Source organism: Ipomoea nil, unplaced genomic scaffold, assembly GCF_001879475.1.
Source record: "Ipomoea nil cultivar Tokyo-kokei standard unplaced genomic scaffold, Asagao_1.1 scaffold1834, whole genome shotgun sequence".
In the NCBI taxonomy this organism is placed as follows: Eukaryota; Viridiplantae; Streptophyta; class Magnoliopsida; order Solanales; family Convolvulaceae; genus Ipomoea; species Ipomoea nil.
The window spans coordinates 3,363,625-3,385,486 of record NW_017618262.1 but is presented as its reverse complement, the minus strand read 5'-3'; the positions used below and the strand labels follow the sequence as shown (position 1 = coordinate 3,385,486).

The 21,862-nt window shown below is 38.1% G+C and overlaps 3 protein-coding genes across 3 annotated transcripts; all 3 read left to right on the top strand.

Moving 5' to 3' along the window:
- Positions 1-981: 981 nt before the first annotated feature.
- Positions 982-18,563, top strand: LOC109192854 (secoisolariciresinol dehydrogenase-like). The gene is made up of 4 exons (XM_019343554.1): positions 982-1,001; positions 1,070-1,917; positions 8,890-8,911; positions 18,447-18,563. Exons 1-2 carry the CDS (start codon positions 982-984, stop codon positions 1,914-1,916), a joined length of 867 nt encoding a protein of 288 aa, XP_019199099.1. The 3' UTR covers position 1,917; positions 8,890-8,911; positions 18,447-18,563.
- LOC109193093 (secoisolariciresinol dehydrogenase-like) lies at positions 7,918-18,348 on the top strand. Its single transcript, XM_019343899.1, has 2 exons — positions 7,918-7,983; positions 17,513-18,348. Exons 1-2 carry the CDS (start codon positions 7,946-7,948, stop codon positions 18,324-18,326), a joined length of 852 nt encoding a protein of 283 aa, XP_019199444.1. The 5' UTR covers positions 7,918-7,945; the 3' UTR covers positions 18,327-18,348.
- Positions 18,564-20,098: 1,535 nt separating the features above from the next.
- Positions 20,099-21,410, top strand: LOC109192853 (uncharacterized mitochondrial protein AtMg00810-like). The gene is made up of 2 exons (XM_019343553.1): positions 20,099-20,251; positions 20,460-21,410. The coding sequence occupies exons 1-2, from the start codon at positions 20,099-20,101 to the stop codon at positions 21,408-21,410; spliced, it is 1,104 nt and encodes a 367-aa protein (XP_019199098.1).
- The last annotated feature ends 452 nt before the right edge of the window (positions 21,411-21,862 follow it).

Sequence of the window (21,862 nt, the reverse complement as noted above, 5' to 3'; positions counted from 1 at the left end):
TTGCTGTGAATCGAACCTGAATTTTTTTTTTTTTTTAAGGGGAGACGCGCGTTTTTAATAAAACGACGTCGTTTTTGCATCCGTATGCACCATGCATAGCATGGTGCATACGGATGCACAGCATAATTTGTCGTTCTAGAGTATGGAAGTCGATATTCCTAATGAATCAAAGTTGTGCACCTTAAGAGTTCAATTCATGCACCAGAAGCTGAAAACTGATGTACCTTAAGCTTGAAATTTATGCACCTAGAGTTTGTAAGTCGTGCACCTTAAGAGTTAAACTGATACACCTTAAACTAGAAAGTGATGCACCTTTAAATCCTTAAGCTTTAAACATACACACCTTAAGCTTTGAACTTACACAAAATTACCATAAAATGAATATGTTTAATTTAATAATCCACGCAGGCACCACTGTGGCGAGGTAACCTATTGAGGAGGGGATCAACATGCTAATTGGCTTGGTATAATTGAACATATTTAACAACTTGAATGATCTAATTACATTTTTTTTTTTAATTCAATAGTCTGATTGCATTTTTTGTGTTCAGTTTGATGACCAATTTGAATGCTTTTTCTTTAATTTTTGTAAGACCCACCCAACCCACCACCCGTCCACTATAACCCAAAATAACTCAACCCATATAGAGTGATTTCAGGTGTATATCTACCAGACGGATATTACTATTTGTAACTATATGTTTGTCATTTTGTTAATTTATATTGAACAAGAAATTAAATATGTCCCATTTCCGGAGTTCCGTGCCCAACCTGAGAAGTTTACTCCTTGCATGGGTCGAGTCGACGTCAATGATTTAGGAGATCAGAGTACACACAAGCTTGATTTGAATTGCTACCCATCCAACTTCTCTCTATAAATACACTTCTGGTTTTCCGCATTCTACACCACACCCAATCAACTACAATTTCAATAGCATTTGTCGTTTACTTACAGCAGCTAGCTAGCGACGGCAATTAATCATGGCGGCCTCGTTGAAAAGGTAATAACTTTAATTAATTTCTTCCCTTTTCTTTTTTATCTCTTTCATTTTCAGTTTGAACTTTGAAGTGACAAATTGGGGTATCTATCTTTCATTTTTAGACTAGAAGGAAAGGTTGCTATCATAACAGGCGCAGCCAACGGCATAGGAGCAACCACGGCGAGGCTCTTTGCTCACCATGGCTGTAAGGTTATCATTGCTGACATTGACGACAAGAATGGCAACTCCGTCGCTCAAGAGATTGGCCCGGAATATGCACTATTCATTCACTGCGACGTCAGAATCGAATCCCACGTCCAAAATGCGGTGGACACCACTGTCTCCAGGTACGGAAAGTTAGATATCATGTTCAGCAATGCAGGCAACGCAGGGAGGCGCGACACCAGCATCTTGGAGGCCAACCTAGAAAACATCAACCTAGTTTTCGACACAAATGTGGTGGGATCATTCTTCTGCGCCAAACACGCGGCCAGGGTGATGATTCCGGCGAGGAAGGGCAGCATAATATTCTCGGCAAGCGCCTCGACGGCGGCGTTCGGGATCACCTCTCACACGTACACTGCATCCAAGTGCGCAATCGTGGGACTATGCAAGAGCCTGTGCGTTGAAATGGGGAAATATGGGATCAGATCCAACTGCGTTTCGGCTGCTATCATTCTGACCAAGCTGGGAATGAGTATAATGCCGACCCAGGATAGAAAATTGGCAGAAGAAATTGTAGCAGAAGCTCCGAATCTGAAAGGGGTTAGTTTGACAACAGAGGATGTTGCAGAGGCGGCTTTGTACCTCGCCGGCGACGAGTCTAAGTATGTGAGCGGGGTGAACCTAATCATCGATGGGGGATATTCCACAACCAATATAGGCTTTCAAGTGGCTGTTGAAAAAGTATTGGGCGGCGGGGAAGGGACAACCTAATCATCTGCTCATCGTTTTATACTACCTCAGCTTCTGAAACAATAATAATTGTACTTAATTTGTCTGTGTGTTTATATATTATTCTAAGAAGTACGAAATATGGGAATAAATGTCATTCTAAAATGACGAAAGGATTTGTAATTACATGCATCATGACATACTTATGTCAATGATATTTATGTAGCAATAATATAATATGTTCAAGTAATAAATTATACATATACTTCCAGGGCGGTTTTTTTTTTTTTTTTTTTTTTTCTGGTTCCGTTCTTATAAATAAATGAGACCCTACCAAAAGGATAAGGCCAATTTTTAAAATAAATACTGTAAAATATATGATTTTTATTTTAAATAAGTATGAGCCCTGTAACTGAATGCAAATATCAGTTTCTACCATAAAATATATTATTTTTTTATTTCAAATAAATATAAACAGTGTAAATATTAGATCCTCTAAAGATTGAAGCCATGTGGTGTTGCCCATCTTGTAGACCTTAAAATCCAGCAATGTATACACCATGCGTATTAATCATTGTTAATTATATTTCATTGCTAAAACAAATGGGTAGACTTCTGAATGCCATTAGTTTGATAATATTGATCTATGCATTAATATTTGATGATGATTGATGTTAGGAAAAGCCTCGAAGATACAGTTAGGAAATATAATGTATAGCCATATTAATATAATTTTAGCACACAATGAATATAATAATCTAAATAAAAGAACAATAATAAAGTCCATCAATTCATAAAGATCCATAAATATTTCATTATGTTATTATATATATTCTTTTTTTTTTTTTGGGTGTATTACATTGATATTCATACTCCACGAGATATTGATGGGGTTAACTTAGCACAAAATACTCGCTAATTTTCTGACTAACTTAGCTCAAGAAAATAATTAGGGCACTTGGGTGTTCACGGAAGCAATGGATGGTGATAGATACCCTCCAAATTGAACACCCGGCCAGAAAGATGAGGCTAGATGGTCAGGTGCAGGCGCGATGCGACACTAAGAAAATGGGCAATACCTGCGATTCCGAGAAGAACACACGAAGGTCATAGCCAATCGACTCCCAACGACCGACCACCAAGGAGAGCGGCTGCCCGCCCAGGTGGAGGTCAGTCGATTCGACTAAAGCGACCAGCCTCGGTAGTTGGGGTGCCCCCGACTGAGTGCCTTGCGGAACTCGGATGGGCGACCAGGCTCTACAGGCAGCGTGTCCCTAACCGGGTACCGCTCAGGAGATCAATCAGGCAACCAGGATGCTCCCTGGTCAAGTACTCCCTCAGAGGCGGTTATAAGCAGGATCCGCGGAAATTTACTTTCCTCATTTAATACAAGTAGCTTCCTTTATTACTTTAGGCATTTATGGTGTCATAGAGGCTAGTTTCCTTAGCCGATTCGGCCTACGTCAGCCCTACTTTCCTTGTAGATCTTGGCTCTACAGCATCCCTAGCTACTTTCCTTGTACGAGTTTGTATTCTTGTATAAATATCCCCTAGATCATCGTGCAAGGGGATCGATCATTTTTTGCTTATTTTGGCACTTAAGCGGACGAAGCCCTAGAGAAATAATATCACTTTATTCTTTCCATTACCTTATTCTCTGTCCACATAAACTCTTGTTTATAGTATTTTACGGTAGTGTTGGCCTGTCGACCCACCAGCACCCGAGAGCCGTAAAATCAACATATGGTATGACTCCCCTTCTAGCTTGTGAGGGAGCTCTCATTAGAAGAATTAGATAATGCGGAGGCTTAAGCTCTCTTTATTCACCAAAAAAAAAAAAAAAATACTCCACAAGATATAACTAATTCAATTAAGTCTTAACTCCATGTTACTACATACATATATATAAATTCAAACTTCTAACACCCTACCCGATTGTATGTGACCAAATTAGATAATGATTTTTAATTGGAGGGGTAGTCAAATCTCATAATTAGTGTTTTAAAAAGTTGTCAACCAAACACTAAGTATGATTTTGATTCTCATTCATAGTGTGTAAAATCCATGAACCAAACACACCCTAAGTAATCATTTAACATATTTTATATCAATTAATTAATTTAATAATTTATTGTCACAAACACATTAAAAATCACAAATTAACTTATATTATACATTTTACAATTTTATATCAATCATAAATTAACACATTAAAAATTTATCAAATGCACAATCACAATTAAACAGTTATAAATAAATATTACAAATTAATTTTTTACAAACCTCTTAGAATATTAATAGAATTAGGAGTTCTATTTTTTTTTTCAATGTACATTTTGCATTTCCTAATATAGAATCTAATAATACAAGTATAATTTTTTGAAAATTATCTTTTAGTACATGAAGCAATGCAAAAAGATCGACAACGTAACTAACAAAGTAGAATCAAGTTATAATTTCACTTTGCGAATTTATTTAGGCTTTGTTTAGGAGAGTAGTTAAATTAGAGCGATTAGAGTATCAACAATGAGATTGAAATAGTTGAAACGTAATCACACTACACCCTTATGCTTTTATTCATTCACTAATTAAACTTGAAGTGTTTGAGTCATTCTAATTGCACTGGTCTCATCGACGTTGAAATTTCTACAATTCGAACGGTGCATTTTAACCACAAACCAAAATGAACCCTTTGAAGAGAGTTTGGAGTAGCGGTTGATTGTCCCAACCACTCAAATCATTCTCCTAAACCCACCCTCAATCCCCAATGGCAGCATTATTTAAATATACCATTATTTTAAATATATGTTATGCCTTAAATTAGTAACTAAAAGTTTAAACTGATAATAAGTTTATGTGTGCCACAAACAAAACTAATCTATGAGATTGTGCATAGCATTATTGTTTAACTTCAATTATATGATATATATTAATGGACCAAGGTAGGGAATGGAACTCACTTTTAATATTATCTTATTTTCTGAAACACTAATTCCATACACTGGCCTACACCCTAAGTCCCTAACTAACGAACATACCATTGTCCGGTTACCAGAAAAGTGATAGATAGATGTTGTGTCTTCATCAATAAGGACCTTATTGATGAAGGCACAACATCTATCACTTACTATAAGGTAAGAAATTAATTTTTCTTGTGATATATTCCTACACAAACATTATATAAATTTTGTAGTACATGAATCCCATTCATAGTACTTAAATTACAGATGCAATGTGTGGCCCAATTCAATTTAGTGTACCGAGATTGGAGGCAAATTATACCGTACACCATTTTGCACAATGCATTGTGCGCTCTTATCCAAAACGACGTCATTTTGTATATTTTTTCGTGTATTTTGTTAACTTCTTAAAAAAAATTCTCATGTTTCGAATGTACAAAATTGTATAATAGAATGTACAGAATTGTATAACTGAATACACATAATCTTTTTGGAAAAGATAATACACATAATCTAACATAATACATAATAACATAAACTCTCAACATAATACACCTAAACTCTTAACTTTTTTTTTAAAAAAAATCTCATGTTTCGAATGTACATAATCGTATAATAGAATGTACAGAAATGTATAACTGAATACACATAATCTTTTTTGAAAGGATAATGCACATAATCTAACATAATACATAATACACATAAACTCTTAACATAATACACATAAACTCTTAACTCTTAAAAAAAAAATCCTTGTTTAGAATGTACAGAATTGTATAATAGAATGTACATAATTGTATAATAGAATGTATAGAATTTTATAACAGAATACACATAAACTGTGTCGCGTCAACTCCCCACACAACTTAACAAAACGACGTCGTTTTTGACAGGGCGGGGCGCACAATGCATTGTGCGCCCTAGTGGCTAGTGCACGATATAACGACTGGAGATTGGATGGATCGGAGTATGATATGGGCCTTGTTTGGTAAATGGTTGTTAGTTGATTGGGTTATAGGGTATAACTAATTGATAACATTAGCTGATTATAGAAAGATGTTTGGTAAATTAACTGTTAGCTGATAGTTGTTTGATATAATTTATTTTCACAAAAAGTTAATTGAAAAAGTTATTTTGAGCAGTTTTTTAAAGTTTAGCATTTTACAGGGCGTTTGGTTGGAGGGATTTTAAATTCCCTTCCCACTTAATTCCCACATAATTCCAAATGCCATTAAATTCCGTAGTTTGGTTGGAGGGAATTGCAATTCCCCCATTTTCATGGAATTAAAATCCCATGTCCCCCCCCCCCCCCCCCCCCCCTGGTATTTTAATTCCTGGGAAAAAAAGATAGTGATGAGTCAACATTACCCCTTCCTTTTTTAACTTAAAATTAATGTCTAACAACAATAATGGACATTTTTGACTTTATACTACTTATTCCCTTTCAATTCCCATGTATACCAAACATTGGAATTGAAATTCCCAGTAATTCTATTCCTGTCAACCAAACACTGGAATTTAAATTCCCACTTTATTCCCAGTAATTCAACTCCCATGGAATTACAATTCCTTTCCCACATAATTCCCCCCCTCCAACCAAACGCCCTGTTAGAGTTACAAAAAGTTAATTAATCAAACACTTATATTGATCTTTTAACCAAGTCAAATAGCTAATAGGGGTCAAATAAATCAAAATTACTTATAAGCTAACTATTTTACCAAATAGGGCCACGTGGGTGGGGGTTGGTGAGAGGTCTGGTACGCGGTGCATATCCTACCAAGTCTTTAATGAATGGAAACAATAAATTACCATTAAGATTTAGGTTTTTGTTTCAATGACTTCAACATCAAACATTTAATGATTGCTACATATATATCAATTGAAAAATTAAAAAAGAAACGTAAAACTCATGCTACGTGTTTTGATTTTATTGAATGAATCTAAAAATAATGTGACAAGATAATTAGAATGTTAAAGATTTAAAATAATAGTCTTGAGTCTGATCCGAGGTATTACATACTTGGTGAAGAAGTAGCTAAAGCACACAGAGCAGATCGATACACATGAGAAGTCATTGTACCCATGGCTTGTATAAATAGTTAGCATAATATTAAACATAAATGCTTTGATTGGTATTGAATTCAACTACATAATGTAATACATCATTTGCTCCGGGGATGCAATTACATTTCATCAACCATCGTTCTTGTTTCTTAAACTCACCATTATATATATTCACTTATTTTTCGGTGTTAATTCAATTAATATCATCAAAATGTATAAAAATAGTTTATACATTTTCAAAAATATTAATCAAAGTATGTCTGTGTAAATTTAAAAAAAAAAAATGTATATAACAATCATGTGGCAGCAAAATAAGAGATATCTAGATGATGAAGAAAAAATGTGTTTATAGGTACCAACTTGAACTTAGAGGAAGAAACATGAAACACTTTAATTAGCTTGACATGCTTCAAATTTTATTCACTATTAAATATATTTGTTCAACCTTCCCTAATTTTATTTTGTGATGAAATTGGGAAAGTAGGGTTAACAATCATGTGGCAGCAAAGACCTTGTGGTGCATTCGTGTAGTAATTACGGTGTATTTATTCAGTTCGTACGTTCACACGAGAAGGAGGGCAGTTCGCACCTGAGTCGGACCTTGAGAGGACTACAGTCCAGGAAAAAACTAAGAACTAATTAAAGTTGTCCATCTGGAGAGATCTAATGGATCAAAAGTAATTTAAAAAATGTTGTGACATTTTTATAAATAACTCAAACTTTAAAATGCAAGTAACATGTGGAAAAAAAAAATTGTGTGAATATATGTTTGACTTTTTGTTATTTTGCATTGAACAAGAAACGTGATTCATATCTGGAGTTCCCATGCTGAAGCAGACAAGTGACACCGAATGCTGAATAACTAAGTTCTATCTAACATTTGATTTTCGTGGGGCAATAGAATGTCAATGTTTTAAAAATGCACACAAACTAGCTTGCTTATATTATATTGTAAATTGCCATTTGCCACCCAATTTCTCCCTATAAATACACTTCATGCATGTTTTCCGCATCCTTCAATTTCTCCACCTATACCATCCGCAACTATGGCCGCCTCTTCCCTTCAACTTCCCGTCTTCAAAAGGTTACTTTAATTTTTTTTTTTTGAAAATAGGTTACTTTAATTTAATTAATTAATTTCTCCCATTATCATTTTTTTCATTATTATTCTTTCATTTTTAGACTTGAAGGAAAGGTTGCTATGATAACAGGCGCAGCCAACGGCATTGGAGCAACCACCGCTAGGCTCTTTGCTCACCATGGCTGTAAGGTTATCATTGCTGACATTGACGACAAGAATGGCCTCTCCGTCGCTGATGAAATTGGGCCGGAATATGCACTATTCATCCACTGCGACGTCAGAATCGAATCCCACGTCCAACATGCGGTGGACACCACTGTTTCCAGGTATGGAAAGTTGGATATCATGTTCAGCAATGCAGGCACCGCAGGGAGCCGCGACACCAGCATCTTGGAAGCCAGCCCAGAAAACATCAACCTAGTTTTCGAGACGAATGTGTACGGATCATTCTTCTGCGCCAAACACGCGGCCAGGGTGATGATTCCGGCGAGGAAGGGCAGCATAATATTCTCGGCAAGCGCCGCGTCGGAGGTGTTCGGGATCACCTCCGACACGTACACTGCATCCAAGTGCGCAATCGTGGGACTATGCAAGAGCCTGTGCGTTGAAATGGGGAAATATGGAATCAAAGCCAACTGCGTTTCGCCTTCTATAATTCTGACCAAGTTGGGAATGAGCGGTATGCCCACCAACGATAGGAAATTGGCAGAGGAAATTGTCGCAGAAGCTTCAAATTTCAAAGGGCATACTTTGACAACAGAGGATGTAGCAGAGGCGGCTTTGTACCTGGCCGGCGACGAGTCTAAGTATGTGAGCGGGCTGAACCTGTTGATCGATGGGGGATATTCCACAACCAATATAGGGTTTCAAGTGGCTGTTGAAAAAGTATTGGGCGGCGGGGAAGGGACAACCTAATCATCTGCTCATCGTGTTATATATACCTCAGCTTCTGAAACAATAATAATTGTTCTTAATTTGTCTGTGTGTTTATATATTATTCTAAGTAAGAAATATGGGAATAAATGTCATTCTAGAGAGGGGGATATGGTTATACTAACCTCTCATTCTAAAATGATGACGAAAGGATTTGTAATTACATCATGACATGCATGGTATTATGTTTACCCATGTTGTATCTGCATTCTTACGCTAATTGTTGGAATCAGTAGCATGGGAAGAAAGCAAAAGGATAGCTGAAACCAATGGAACAGTACATTGAGCTAAGCAGTGGAAGGAAAAGCTGTTTATTCATCATGCTCAAAACAGTAGCAGAGAGCTCATTATATATGAGCTGACCAAGAGAAAAAAGAAGAGGAAACAAGGATAAAAACCATTATAACAGAAAGCCAGCTAGCCAATTACAAAACCACCCTTGCTGCTATTTGTTTATATCCTTCAACACCCCCGTAAGCTGGATCATGAATATCAAGAATGCCCAGTTTAGAATGAAAGGTTGTAAAAGCTGGTTTTGGCAATGCCTTTGTAAAACCATAAGCAATTTGTTTCTGAGAGGAAATGGGAAGCAGCCTTATCAGACCTTCATTTACTTTTTATTTGACAATGTGGCAGTCAATTTCTATGTGTTTAGTACGCTCATGGAACACATGATTCTCCCCAATAGCAATGGCTGACTAATTATCACAGAATAGGGAAGTGGCAGTCTCAAGGTTCACATTCAAGTCTTTGAGCAGATAGTGCAACAACCACTGAATTTCACACACAGTTGAGGCTAAGGCTCTGTACTCAGCTTGGATGAAGACCTTGATACAGTGGCTTGCTTCTTGGTTTTCCAAGATACCAAATTGTCTCCAAGATATATGCAAAAGCCAGTAATGGACTTCCTTGTTTCACTGCAATTTGCCCAATCAGAATCAGAAAATCCTTGCAGTTTGATGTGAGTGTTGGAATGATAAAAAAAGACCTTTCCCTGGAGATCCTTTGAGATATCTAAGCACCCTGTGAGCAGCTGTGAGGTGAATGCTAGTAGGCTTATCAACAAACTGGCTAAGTTGTTGAACAACATGTGAAATATCTGGTCTTGTGTTTGTCAAATACAACAATCTGCCAATGAGCCTTCTGTAAATTTCAGGATTTTCAAGTAAAATGCCCTCTGAACTGTTAAGGTTTATTCCTGTTGTAGCAGGAGTACTTGCAGGTTTAGCTTCCAAAAAACCATTCTCTTTAAGGATCTCTGAAGTATATTTTCTCTGGAATAGACTAAGGCCATTAGCAGTTCTGAATGCTTCAATTCCCAGAAAGTAATTCAGGTGGCCAAGGTCTTTAATGTGGAATGATTTGTCCAGAAATTGCTTTAGCTCACTGATCTGCTCAGAGGATGTCCCAGCCACTAATATATCATCCACATAGACAAGCAAAGCAGTGAAAGAACTTCCTGAAACTTTGGTGAACAATGAGGGATCAGCTGTGGATTGCTTAAAACCAACATTTTGTAGAGTTAATGTTAGTTTAGCATTCCACTGCCTACTAGCCTGTTTTAGCCCATATAATGATCTTAATAGCCTGCACACTTGCCTTGGCTTGTCAGTAATGAAACCAGGAGGTGTAGTCATGTAGACCTCCTCTTATAAGTCTCCATGGAGGAAAGCATTGTTGATATCAAGCTGTTGAATGCCCCATCCCTTTGCAATGGCCACAGCTAAGAAGGTTCTTATTGTAGTCATCTTGGCAACAGGTGAAAAGGTTTCATTATAATCCACCCCTAATTGTTGAGTGTACCCCTTTGCTACAAGCTTGACCTTGTATCTCTCTATTGAACCATCAGTTCTATGCTTCACTTTGAACACCCACTTGCATCCAATTGGACTCTTACCAATAGGGAGATCTGTCAAAACCCAAGTGTTGTTATCAGCCAGTGCTTTTATCTCAGCTTCCATAGCTTTTCTCCATGGCTCATGCTGAACAGCTTCCTTATAGGATTGAGGCTCTTGTGTTGCTAATATGGTTGCAGCACATACTCTTTGGTTCAGAGGTAAAGAGTCATAGGATATGACCTTATCTAGAGTGAGTGGAGAAGTTCTTATACAGGTACAATAATAGTCCTGCAGTTTTAATGGGATGTTCCTTGTTCTTTCAGACCTTCTGAGTTGTTGCTGATTGACATATTCATGTTGTGGGCTTGCATCCTCACTTATTCTAGGACTTAATTCACCATTGAATCCATTTTCTCTGTCAGAACTGCATTGTTCATGAATACTGGCTGAGTGATCTGCTGAATGAATTATCTCAGTTGAGTTATGATCTTCATATAATGCATGGAATTGGGACTATGTGTGTCTGTGAGCCTCTCTGGATGCCTGCTATGAACAAGATCTTCATTAATTGGAACTAGGGGTAATGTTGGATTAAAAGGTGCAGGTCTGTCTGTTGGCACCCTCTCTTTGAGTGGATATATGCTCTCATAAAATTGTACATCCCTGGACACAAAAATGCAGTAGTCAGTAAGATCACACAATATGTATCCCTTTATGTTGGCAGGAAATCCCAGAAAAATACACTTCTTGGCCCTAGGCATCATCTTATTCCTTCCTCGTGACACTGATGCACCAAAGCATAGGCACCCAAATGTTCTGAAATGGTTATAATCCACAGATTGATTAAACATGAGCTCATAGGGTGACTTTCCACCATTAACAGAGGTAGGCAACCTGTTAATGAGATATATAGCATGCAAGACACAATGGTTCCAGAATTCCAAAGGTACCCCAGACTGAAACCTAAGTGCCCTAGCAACATTTAGAATGTGTTGGTGTTTTCTTTCTGCAACTCCATTTTGTTGGGGTGTATAAACACAAGACTTTTGATGTACAATTCCTTTCTCATTAAGGAAGGATGTCATGAAAAATTTTGTCCCATTATCTGACCTTACCATCTTGATCTTTGTTGAGAATTTAGTGTCAACATAGTTATAAGAATTCTGAAATAAGTCCTTGACTTTTGATTTGTTTGTCATCAAATGCAGCCATGTGAATCTGCTATAATCATCAACCATAGTTAAAAAATAGTGTTTCCCTTGCAGGGATGCTACTGCAAAGGGCCCCCACACATCCATATGAATTAGATCAAAACACTTAGCACTCTTAGTATTATTGACTGGGAAAACAGATTTTTTGTGTTTAGCAAAATGGCAGATGTCACAAGCAAGATCTTGAACTTTGTGGCACTGACCACATTTTATTCCACTCAAATTATGTATTTTGTCTATGGGATAGTGCCCCAATCTATTATGCCACATATGTAGATTCAAACTGTTACATTGACTACTATTCTCAACAAAATGCTTCTTCTTGATAGGAACCTGACTCAGCAGATAGAGCCCATCCTTTTCCTTAGCAAAATCATCCACCCTCCCATGAAGTCCCTGAATATCACAGGAGTCAGTACTCATAATAAGAGTGCAACCAGTTTGTTTTGTCAATTTGCTGGCAGAAACTATGTTAAAAGTGAAGAATGGGATATACAATACATTCTTCAGCAGCAAATCAGGAAGAAGTCTAACTTCTCCCATGTGTGTAACCTAAACAACTTCTCCATTTGGCAATTTTACAGAAACATTATTGATTGGAAAGCAGTTTTCAATATATTATAAGGAGCATGTGATATGATCAGTGGCTTCTGAGTCTACAATCCACACAGTAGGGCAATTTAGAACAGCAGAAATATGAGAGTTTGAGAGGAACTTGCTTTCCTTTGAATTGTCTGGCATTTTTGTGAAGTTTGATCTCATTCCTGTGTCATTGACTGCAATTGCAGCACTAGTAGAGGACTGACTTCCTTGATTTTGTGCTTGTAGAAGAGACATTAGCCTCTTAAACTGATCAGGTGATAGTCCTATATCACCTACTTGATTAACAGAATGACTCAAACTCCCAGAAGCAGAACTGAAATTCTGCTGGCTGTCTTGGACTTGTCTGTTCTTAGATTTATATCCTTGCACCCATCCAGGGGGAAATCCATGCTTCTTATAGCATTTCTCCACTGTATGGCCATTCATTCCACAATATGTGCATTTTGGCACATTTTTCCCTCCTGAGTTGTTAAATTTCTTTCTATTGTTTGAGGCTGTCATTGCCACAACATTTTCATCATCAGAAACATGATTCTGAACAACATTGGCTTGGATTACTTCATTATTCTTATGAGCTGTGGCTCCATTCAGCTTCCTCTCTAGTTTTAAAGTCATGTTTAAGACCTTCTCCATAGTTGGGAGAGGGTCCATGACTAGAGTGCCTGATTTTATAGCATCAAATCCTTCATTTAGGCCTTCCAGAAACCTAATAACATGATCTTCTTCCCTGTCTTTCTGGATCTTAGACCTAAGAGAACAAGGAGATCTAGGCACACACTCACAGATAAGCAAAGGTCTAACAGCATTCAGTTTTTCCCATAAACCATTACATTTTGTGAAATACTCATTAATGGACATATTACCTTGCACACTTCTGTAGATTCATTTTGAATCTCTGCAATCTTATGCGGATCTGCCTGGGAGTATCTTTTCCTCAGAGCATTCCAGATGTCTTCTGCCAATTCATAATACAGCACACTCTCAGCAATAGTAGGATTTACTGATCTCAGGATCCATGAACAAACAATATCGTTTGATCTCTTCCAAGCAGCGAACCTCACATCTGATTCTCCTGGACTTTGAATTGAGCCACTTACGAATCCGAACTTGTTCTTCACCCCTAATGCCAGCTTCATGGACCTGCTCCATGTAACATAATTGGATTCGGACAAGGGAGGCGAGACGAGCACGAGATTTGGATTCTCCATGACATGAAGATACATCGAATCATTTATTTCATCCATACGATGCATCGGATTCTGATTCGCATGGATCTGACTGGCCGGAGTTGAAGCTCCTATTGTGTTTCCGGTGGAGTTATCATTTCCGGCTTCATGATCCGTGCTAACTGCCGCGGCGTAACTGCGATGTCGCTCTGATACCATGTTGGAATCAGTAGCATGGAAAGAAAGCAAAAGGATAGCTGAAACCAATGGAACAGTACATTGAGCTAAGCAGTGGAAGGAAAAGCTATTTATTCATCATGCTCAAAACAGTAGCAGAGAGCTCATTATATATGAGCTGACCAAGAGAAAAAAGAAGAGGAAACAAGGATAAAAACCGTTATAACAGAAAGCCAGCTAGCCAATTACAAAACCACCCTTGCTGCTATTTGTTTATATCCTTCAACACTAATCTAATGAGAATGGTGTTCTAGAGTCTTAAGATTAACTTGTTCTTCTTCTCCCTCTTTCTCTTTGTATAAGTTTTAGCCACCGACGTCGGCGGAGGAGGTGAAGACTCCATAGATCGTACCTCTCCTCACATCCAATTCGAATCTCGATCTCATACCCCCATACTCCACCGCTCCAGGGACACTACGATGAACGGCACATGCAGAGGGTGTTTTGCCTCACAGCTACCGAAAAGTGAATTTTTTTAAGAAAATCCACTTTCTTCCCCAATCCCACATTCCCCTGTCTCTCTCTGAACTTGAACTCTCTGATCTCCCATGGTTTATTCCTCAATAATTCCCAAAGGTTCTATATTTTAGTGATCCATAATGGACCAATTTTATTCATCTTGGTATACCTAATTTGATCAGAAAATGCCTGCTCAGATAACAACAGAATTTTCCATGTCACCACAATTTTTTTTTTCATTAAATTCCAGTCACTAATTTTGACCGGCAACCGGAGAAAAACCTGGAAAAAAATAATATTTCAACAATTTTAGAAAGTTAATGTGCCTAATTACATTTTATTTTAGATGAAGGGGTAAATTGAGCACTATGGAGGAGTAGATGGGTCTATTTGACACACACACATGCACACATGCACACACACATATAGGGGCGCGATCTCGTGCAAATGGCCGTCCAGGTGTGAAATGTGAACCAATCGCGCGTCACGTGTCCTATTGTCACCTACAAGTGCACTTACTTTCACCTACAGGTGTATGTAATTTTGCCTCTACTTTCACCTACAAGTGCATTTAATTTTGCCTTGCTAACATTCATTGATCAGGTACACATACTTTCACCTACAAGTGCACATACTTTCACCTACAAGTGCACATACTTTCACCTACAAGTACACCTACTTTCACCTAGGTGCACCTAATTATAACTATATGTACACCTAGATCTAGACACATGTCGCGCGCTAATTAGTTCACATTTTCGCACCTGGGCGCGCCATTCGCACCAGAACGTGACTATATAGTTATGAATTAGGTACCACTTTATCTTAAAGCATCCACAATAGTTGATCTCCAGTGCGATTATTGAGGAATTTTTGTAAGTGTGATTAGGGAAGACAAAAAAAATGTGATTGAAAATGAAAAAGAAAAATTTTTTTTAAAAAAAATTGACATTTAAAAAAAACATTAAAAAATTTAAAAAGTCAGAGTGGCCGCCAGCTCGCCCAGCGCTTGGCGCGCACCTCCCTTCCTTGCAAGCCAATTCTTCTTGAATTAAATCTTCCCCACATCAACTATTATTTTGAACCAAAGCTAATCCTTCTGATGTTCTCCCCAAAATATTTGCTAATAATGTTGCTCTTATGAGGTTTTTGGGATGATTTTTGAAGTGCGAACTAGGAGAGAGAGGATGGAGAGATAAGGAAAAGAGATATGTGCCAAAAAAAGGGCTTTGACGCGCAGGGCACGATTTGTGTGCCCCAAGCACGCCACCGCGCTTTTCCCTTCCCCTCTCTCTCCTGCAGGTCCCACAAAAAATCACCATTTGCAAGAGGAGCTCAAAAATTCGGTCTCATCTCATCCACATCACTCACATTTCCTCAAAAACTGATCTAAGATTCACTAATGTGGATGACCTTAGTAAACCCAACCTTTAATTTCGGGTCAACAACTCAACATCTATATATCCATTACACGTTTGACAAGTGGTAGCCCCATGCCTAAAAATGGGTGGTCAAATAAATGAAGTATATAATTCTTATATTTAGATAGTCACGAGCTGAATTTTGTTATTATCAACACTTTATCAGTCAAATTTATTGCATAAAGTATGCAAAAATAAGATTTATAGATGCAATTTTTGATAGTGACTGTGAATGGCACCCAAACACATAAAAGTTTGTGCTTATTTTTATTCATGGTTAATTAAAATAGGGAAAAAAAACACTCATAATGTCTATATTGTCCTTCTAATCTATAATGAACTTTAAAAATATTTTACATTTAATTTAAAATATCTAAAATTTGTACAAAACTTCACATTATTTTATAAGAGAATATTTTGTGGTCCTTGCCACCAACAACCTAGCTCAAATATAGCATTATTGACGCCGCTTCACTTTTCCTAGAACCAAACTACGTGGCCTTTAGGTTTATCATTTCAAATTTCAAAAGGGAAAATTTTTCTTCCCAAATACTGTCTACTGGAATATTAAATTAAACTGATGCAGATAAAAGGGAAAACTTTAACAACAGAGGATGTAGCAGAGGCAGCTTTGTATGTAACTCGCTGGCTACGAGTCTAAGTACATAAGCGGGTTGAACCTTTTGATAGAAGGGGGATATACTGTTGAAAAAATAGCATATAATGACATTTTAAGTGGCTATTTGTTGGTACAAATATTAGTGGACTCCACTTTTGATTTGGGTTAGGTCAAAGTGAATTCAGGTACACTTTAAGCTTTAAACATACACACCTTAAACTTTAAACTTAGGCATCTTTAAGTTTTGAACTTACGCAACATTACCCTAAAATGAATATGTTTAATTTAATAATCCGCGTAGGCACCACCGTGGCGAGGTAACCTGTTGAGGGGGGATCAACATGCTAATTGGTATAATTATATTGAACATGTTTGACTACTTGAGTGATCTAATTCCATATGTTTTAGATCAATGTCCTAATTGCATTTTTGTATTCAATTCGATGGACCATTTAAACGTTTTTCCTTTAATTTTTTGAGACCCACCCGACCCAACACCCACTATAACCCAAAATAACTCAACATATATACAAGTGATTTCAGATGAATATCTACAAGACGGAATCAAATTGTAATCCCTACCACTATCTGTGCTGCCACAAAATCACACTTTCTGTAATAACTATATGTTTATCATTTTGTTAATTTATATTGAACAAGAAATATGTCCCATTTCAGGAGTTTCCTTGCCCAACCTGAGAAGTTTACTCCTTGCATTGGGTCGAGTCAACGTCAATGATTTAGGAGAGTACACACAAGCTTGATTTGAATTGCTACCCAACTTCTCTCTATAAGTATATATACACTTCTGGTTTTCGGTTTTCCGCATCCTACACCACAACCAATCAACTACGATTTGAATAGCATTTGCCGTTTACTTACAGCAGCTAGCTAGCGACGGCAATCATGGCGGCCTCCTTGAAAAGGTAATTTGTTCCGTTTTCTTGTTTATCTCTTTCATTTTCAGTTTGAAGTGATGACAAACCTACACGGGATGGGTATCTTTGATTTTCGCTTTAATTTCTGCTTTCCATTCCATTTTTAGACTAGAAGGAAAGGTTGCTATCATAACAGGCGCAGCCAACGGCATTGGAGCAACCACCGCGAGGCTCTTTGCTCACCATGGCTGTAAGGTTATCATTGCTGACATTGACGACAAGAATGGCCTCTCCGTCGCTGATGAGATTGGGCCGGAATATGCACTATTCATCCACTGTGACGTCAGAATCGAATCCGACGTCCAACATGCGGTGGACACCACTGTTTCCAGGTATGGAAAGTTGGATATCATGTTCAGCAATGCAGGCACCGCAGGGAGGCGTGAGACCAGCATCTTGGAAGTCAACCCAGAAAACATCAACCTAGTTTTCGACACAAATGTGGTGGGGTCATTTTTCTGCGCCAAACACGCGGCCAGGGTGATGATTCCGGCGAAGAAGGGCAGCATAATATTCTCGGCAAGCGCCGCGTCGGAGGTGTTTTTCGGAAGCTATTACGCGTACACTGCATCCAAGTGCGCTGTGGTCGGGCTATGTAAGAGCTTATGTGTGGAGATGGGGAAATATGGGATCAAAGCCAACTGTGTTTCCCCTTATTTCATTCTGACCAAGTTGGGAATGAGCATTATGCCCACCAACGATAGGAAATTGGCAGAGGAAATTGTCGCAGAATCTTCAAGTTTCAAAGGGCATACTTTGACAACAGAGGATGTAGCAGAGGCAGCTTTGTACCTCGCCGGCGACGAGTCTAAGTACGTAAGCGGGCTGAACCTTTTGATAGATGGGGGATTTACCACCACCAATATAGCCTTTCAAGTGGCTGTTGAAAAAGTATTGGGCGGCGGGGAAGGGACAACCTAATCATCTGCTCATCGAGTTATACCTCAAATATATACTACCTCAGCTTCTACAATGTAATAGAACCAGTAGCTTTCAAAAAAAAAAAAAAATATACTACCTCAGCTTCTGAAACAATAATAATTGTACTTTGTCTGTGTTTATTATTCTAAGAAATATGGGAATAAATGTCATTCTAGAGAGGGGGGATATGGTTATACTAACCTCTCATTCTAAAATCACGAAAGGATTTGTAATTACATCATGACATACTTAATTAGATTTCATTGTTAAAAAAAAAAAAAAAAAAAAAAAAAAAAAAAAAAAGATAAAATGGTCAAATAAGTACCGAAACTTTACTTGAAAAGTCAATTAGGTTCCGAAACTTTTTAAAAGTGTAATTACACCCTGTTAACATGTTATAGTCAGACATGAAGTCAAAGAACCGGTATATGACCTGCTATTATAGTTCATTTCGGTTTTGACATCATCATCGGCAAAAATTCGACGATCGGCAACGGTCGAATCGTCGTCGGTCGCCGTCTACCGGAGAAGGCGACTAGTGGTCGCCTTCTCTGAATGAGAAGGCGACCAGTTGGTTGCCTTCCATGGAGAATGGTACTGAATTCTATATGAATGATTTCTACAATGAAAAGGGAATTATACACCAAAAGTCCTGTGTGTATACACCTCAGCAAAATGGCATTGCAGAAAGAAAGCATCAACATATCTTGAATGTTTCCAGGGCACTTAGATTTCAGTTTGGTTTGTCTATGGAATTCTGGAGTCATTGTGTTCTACATGCCTCTTTTTTAATCAACAGATTGACTACAACTATAATTGGTGACAAAACTCCCTTTGAGACACTGTTTGGGAAGAAGGTGGACTATGATCAGCTTAAGGCCTTTGGATGTCTATGCTATGGCTCTACTATTTCACAAGGGAGAAACAAAATGCAACCTAGAGCCAGAAAATGCATTCTGTTGGGATTCCCTGCAAATGTAAAAGGTTATATCCTATATGATTTGACTAATAAAAGTGTATTTGTTTCAAGAGATGTCCAATTTTATGAACAGATGTACCCTCTGAAAGAGAACTATTCAGCAGACAGCCCAAGAGCAATTGAAACTGAGATGTTTAATCCTACACTGGCTCTAGTTCCCACTGAGATATGGATCAATGAAGATATGGAAAGGTGTAACAACAACTCAACTCACAATATTGAGATCTTGGAAAATAATGATCACATCAGCAGTGAAATGGGTTCTGGGATCCAGTATGATTCAGTCTTAGAATCTGTTGACAATGAAATAGAAGAAAGTAATGAGAATGTAGTAGAAGAACTTGTTCAGATGCCACTTAGGAGATCAGAAAGGGAAAGAACCATTCCTGCTAGGCTCCAGGACTACCATTGTCATTCAACAATCAAATCTCAGGTCAGAACATCCCCACATTCCATCAACAAATTCATATCTTATGAATGCTTGCCCCCTGGTCATATAACTTGTGCCTCATCTATTCTGTCCACACATGAGCCAAAATCCTACAATGAGGCAGTGAAAGAAGAAACATGGAGAAAGACCATGCAATTTGAGATAAAAGCACTGATTGAGAACAAGACTTAGGTCCTGACAGATCTACCAATAGGGAAAATACCAATTGGGTGCAAATGGGTATACAAGGTGAAACATAGAGCAGATGGATCCATAGAAAGACATAAGGCCAGGTTGGTTGCCAAAGGATACACTCAACAACTAGGAGTGGACTACATTGAGACATTTTCCCATGTGGCTAGGATGACAACTATAAGAACTTTCCTAGCTGTGGCTATGGCAAAAGGATGGGATGTTCAGCAACTTGACATCAATAATGCTTTTGTGCATGGAGATCTAGAGGAGGAAGTGTACATGGTGTTGCCTCCTGGCTTTCGGAATTATAAGCCAAAGCAGGTTTGCAGACTATTGAGGTCATTGTATGGCTTGAAACAAGCCATCCAATAGACAATGGAATGCCAAGTTGACAAGGGCTTTACAAGACAATGGATTCCAACAATCCTCAACAGATTCATCTTTGTTTACCAAAGTGTCAGGTCAATCATTCATGGCTCTACTTATATATGCTGATGATATTCTAGTTGCAGGCAATGACTCCAAACAGATTGCTGAATTGAAACAAACCTTAGACAATGCTTTTAAGATAAAGGATCTTGGTCATCTGAATTTCTTTCTAGGAATGGAAGCTTTCGGAACTCCTGATAGGCTTAACATATGCCAAAGAAAATATGCTTTGGATATTTTAAAGGAAAATGGTTTTCTGGATGCAAAGCCTGCACAAACACCCATTACTCCAGGGCAAAATCTCAATAATGTGGATTGGACCCTGATGGATAATCTTGAAGAATACAGAAGATTGGTTGGGAAACTCCTTTATCTAACCAATACTAGACCAGATATCTCCTATGTTATACAACAACTAAGCCAATTTGTGGACAAGCCTAGAAGCACACATCTTATGATTGCTCATAGGGTTCTAAGATTCATCAAAGGCTCTCCTGGAAAAGGAATATTTTTCCCAGCCAACACTCAAATCAGACTGCAAGGTTTTTCTGACTCTGACTGGGCTTCTTGTGCAAAAACTAGGAAATCAATTACTGGTTACTGCATTTATCTTGGGCAATCTTTAATATCATGGAAATCAAAGAAGCAGGTGACTGTATCAAGATCATCATCTGAGGCAGAATACAGGGCCTTAGCATCCACAACTTGTAAAATCCAATGGCTCCTGTACTTGCTAGCAGATCTTGGAGTAAAACCTACTCATCCCACTACTTTGTTTTGTGATAATCTGTCAGCTATTGCTATAGAGGGAAATCATGTTTTCCACGAACGCACTAAACACATTGAAATAGATTGTCACATAGTAAAGCAAAAGGTATATGACAAGGTAATCAAGTTGATGTCTATAGCTTCACAGAAACAGGTAGCTGATGGTTTCACCAAAGCTTTGCCTAAATTGAGCTTTGATAACTTTCATTCTAAGCTGGGCCTTCAAGACATTCATGCTCCAACTTACCCGGCGGGGAGGGGGGGGGGTGACAAAATATGCTGACAAGATGAAGACAATAGCCTAAGGGCTTTTCTGTAATTCTGCTATTGCTTTCTGTTATAACTGCTTAACTGCCACAACTGTAAATATATAAGTGATGAACTCTGAGCTTGTAAGACTTGATACTTCACTTTCCTTAATTCAACTTTGAGTCTTCCTTTCATGTTCTAGCCTACTACTCTCTCTTCTGATGCATAGCAGACATGCATTGAGATTTCGTCAACATGGGCTCTCTTTTAATTTATATAGTATAATGCTAACATCTACAATAATGGGCACTAACGGTCTCCTAATAATTGCAACGGCTGACTCCTTTGTAAATTGAGACGCCCTCCTCCAACCGTTCATAACTCCTCTTTTTGATGAGGCAGCGGTCTTAATGCGTGGCGTTACGTTCTCTGCTCTTGACCGTTAATGTTTGACCGTCATCAATGCTTTGATGGGTTAGACCAAGT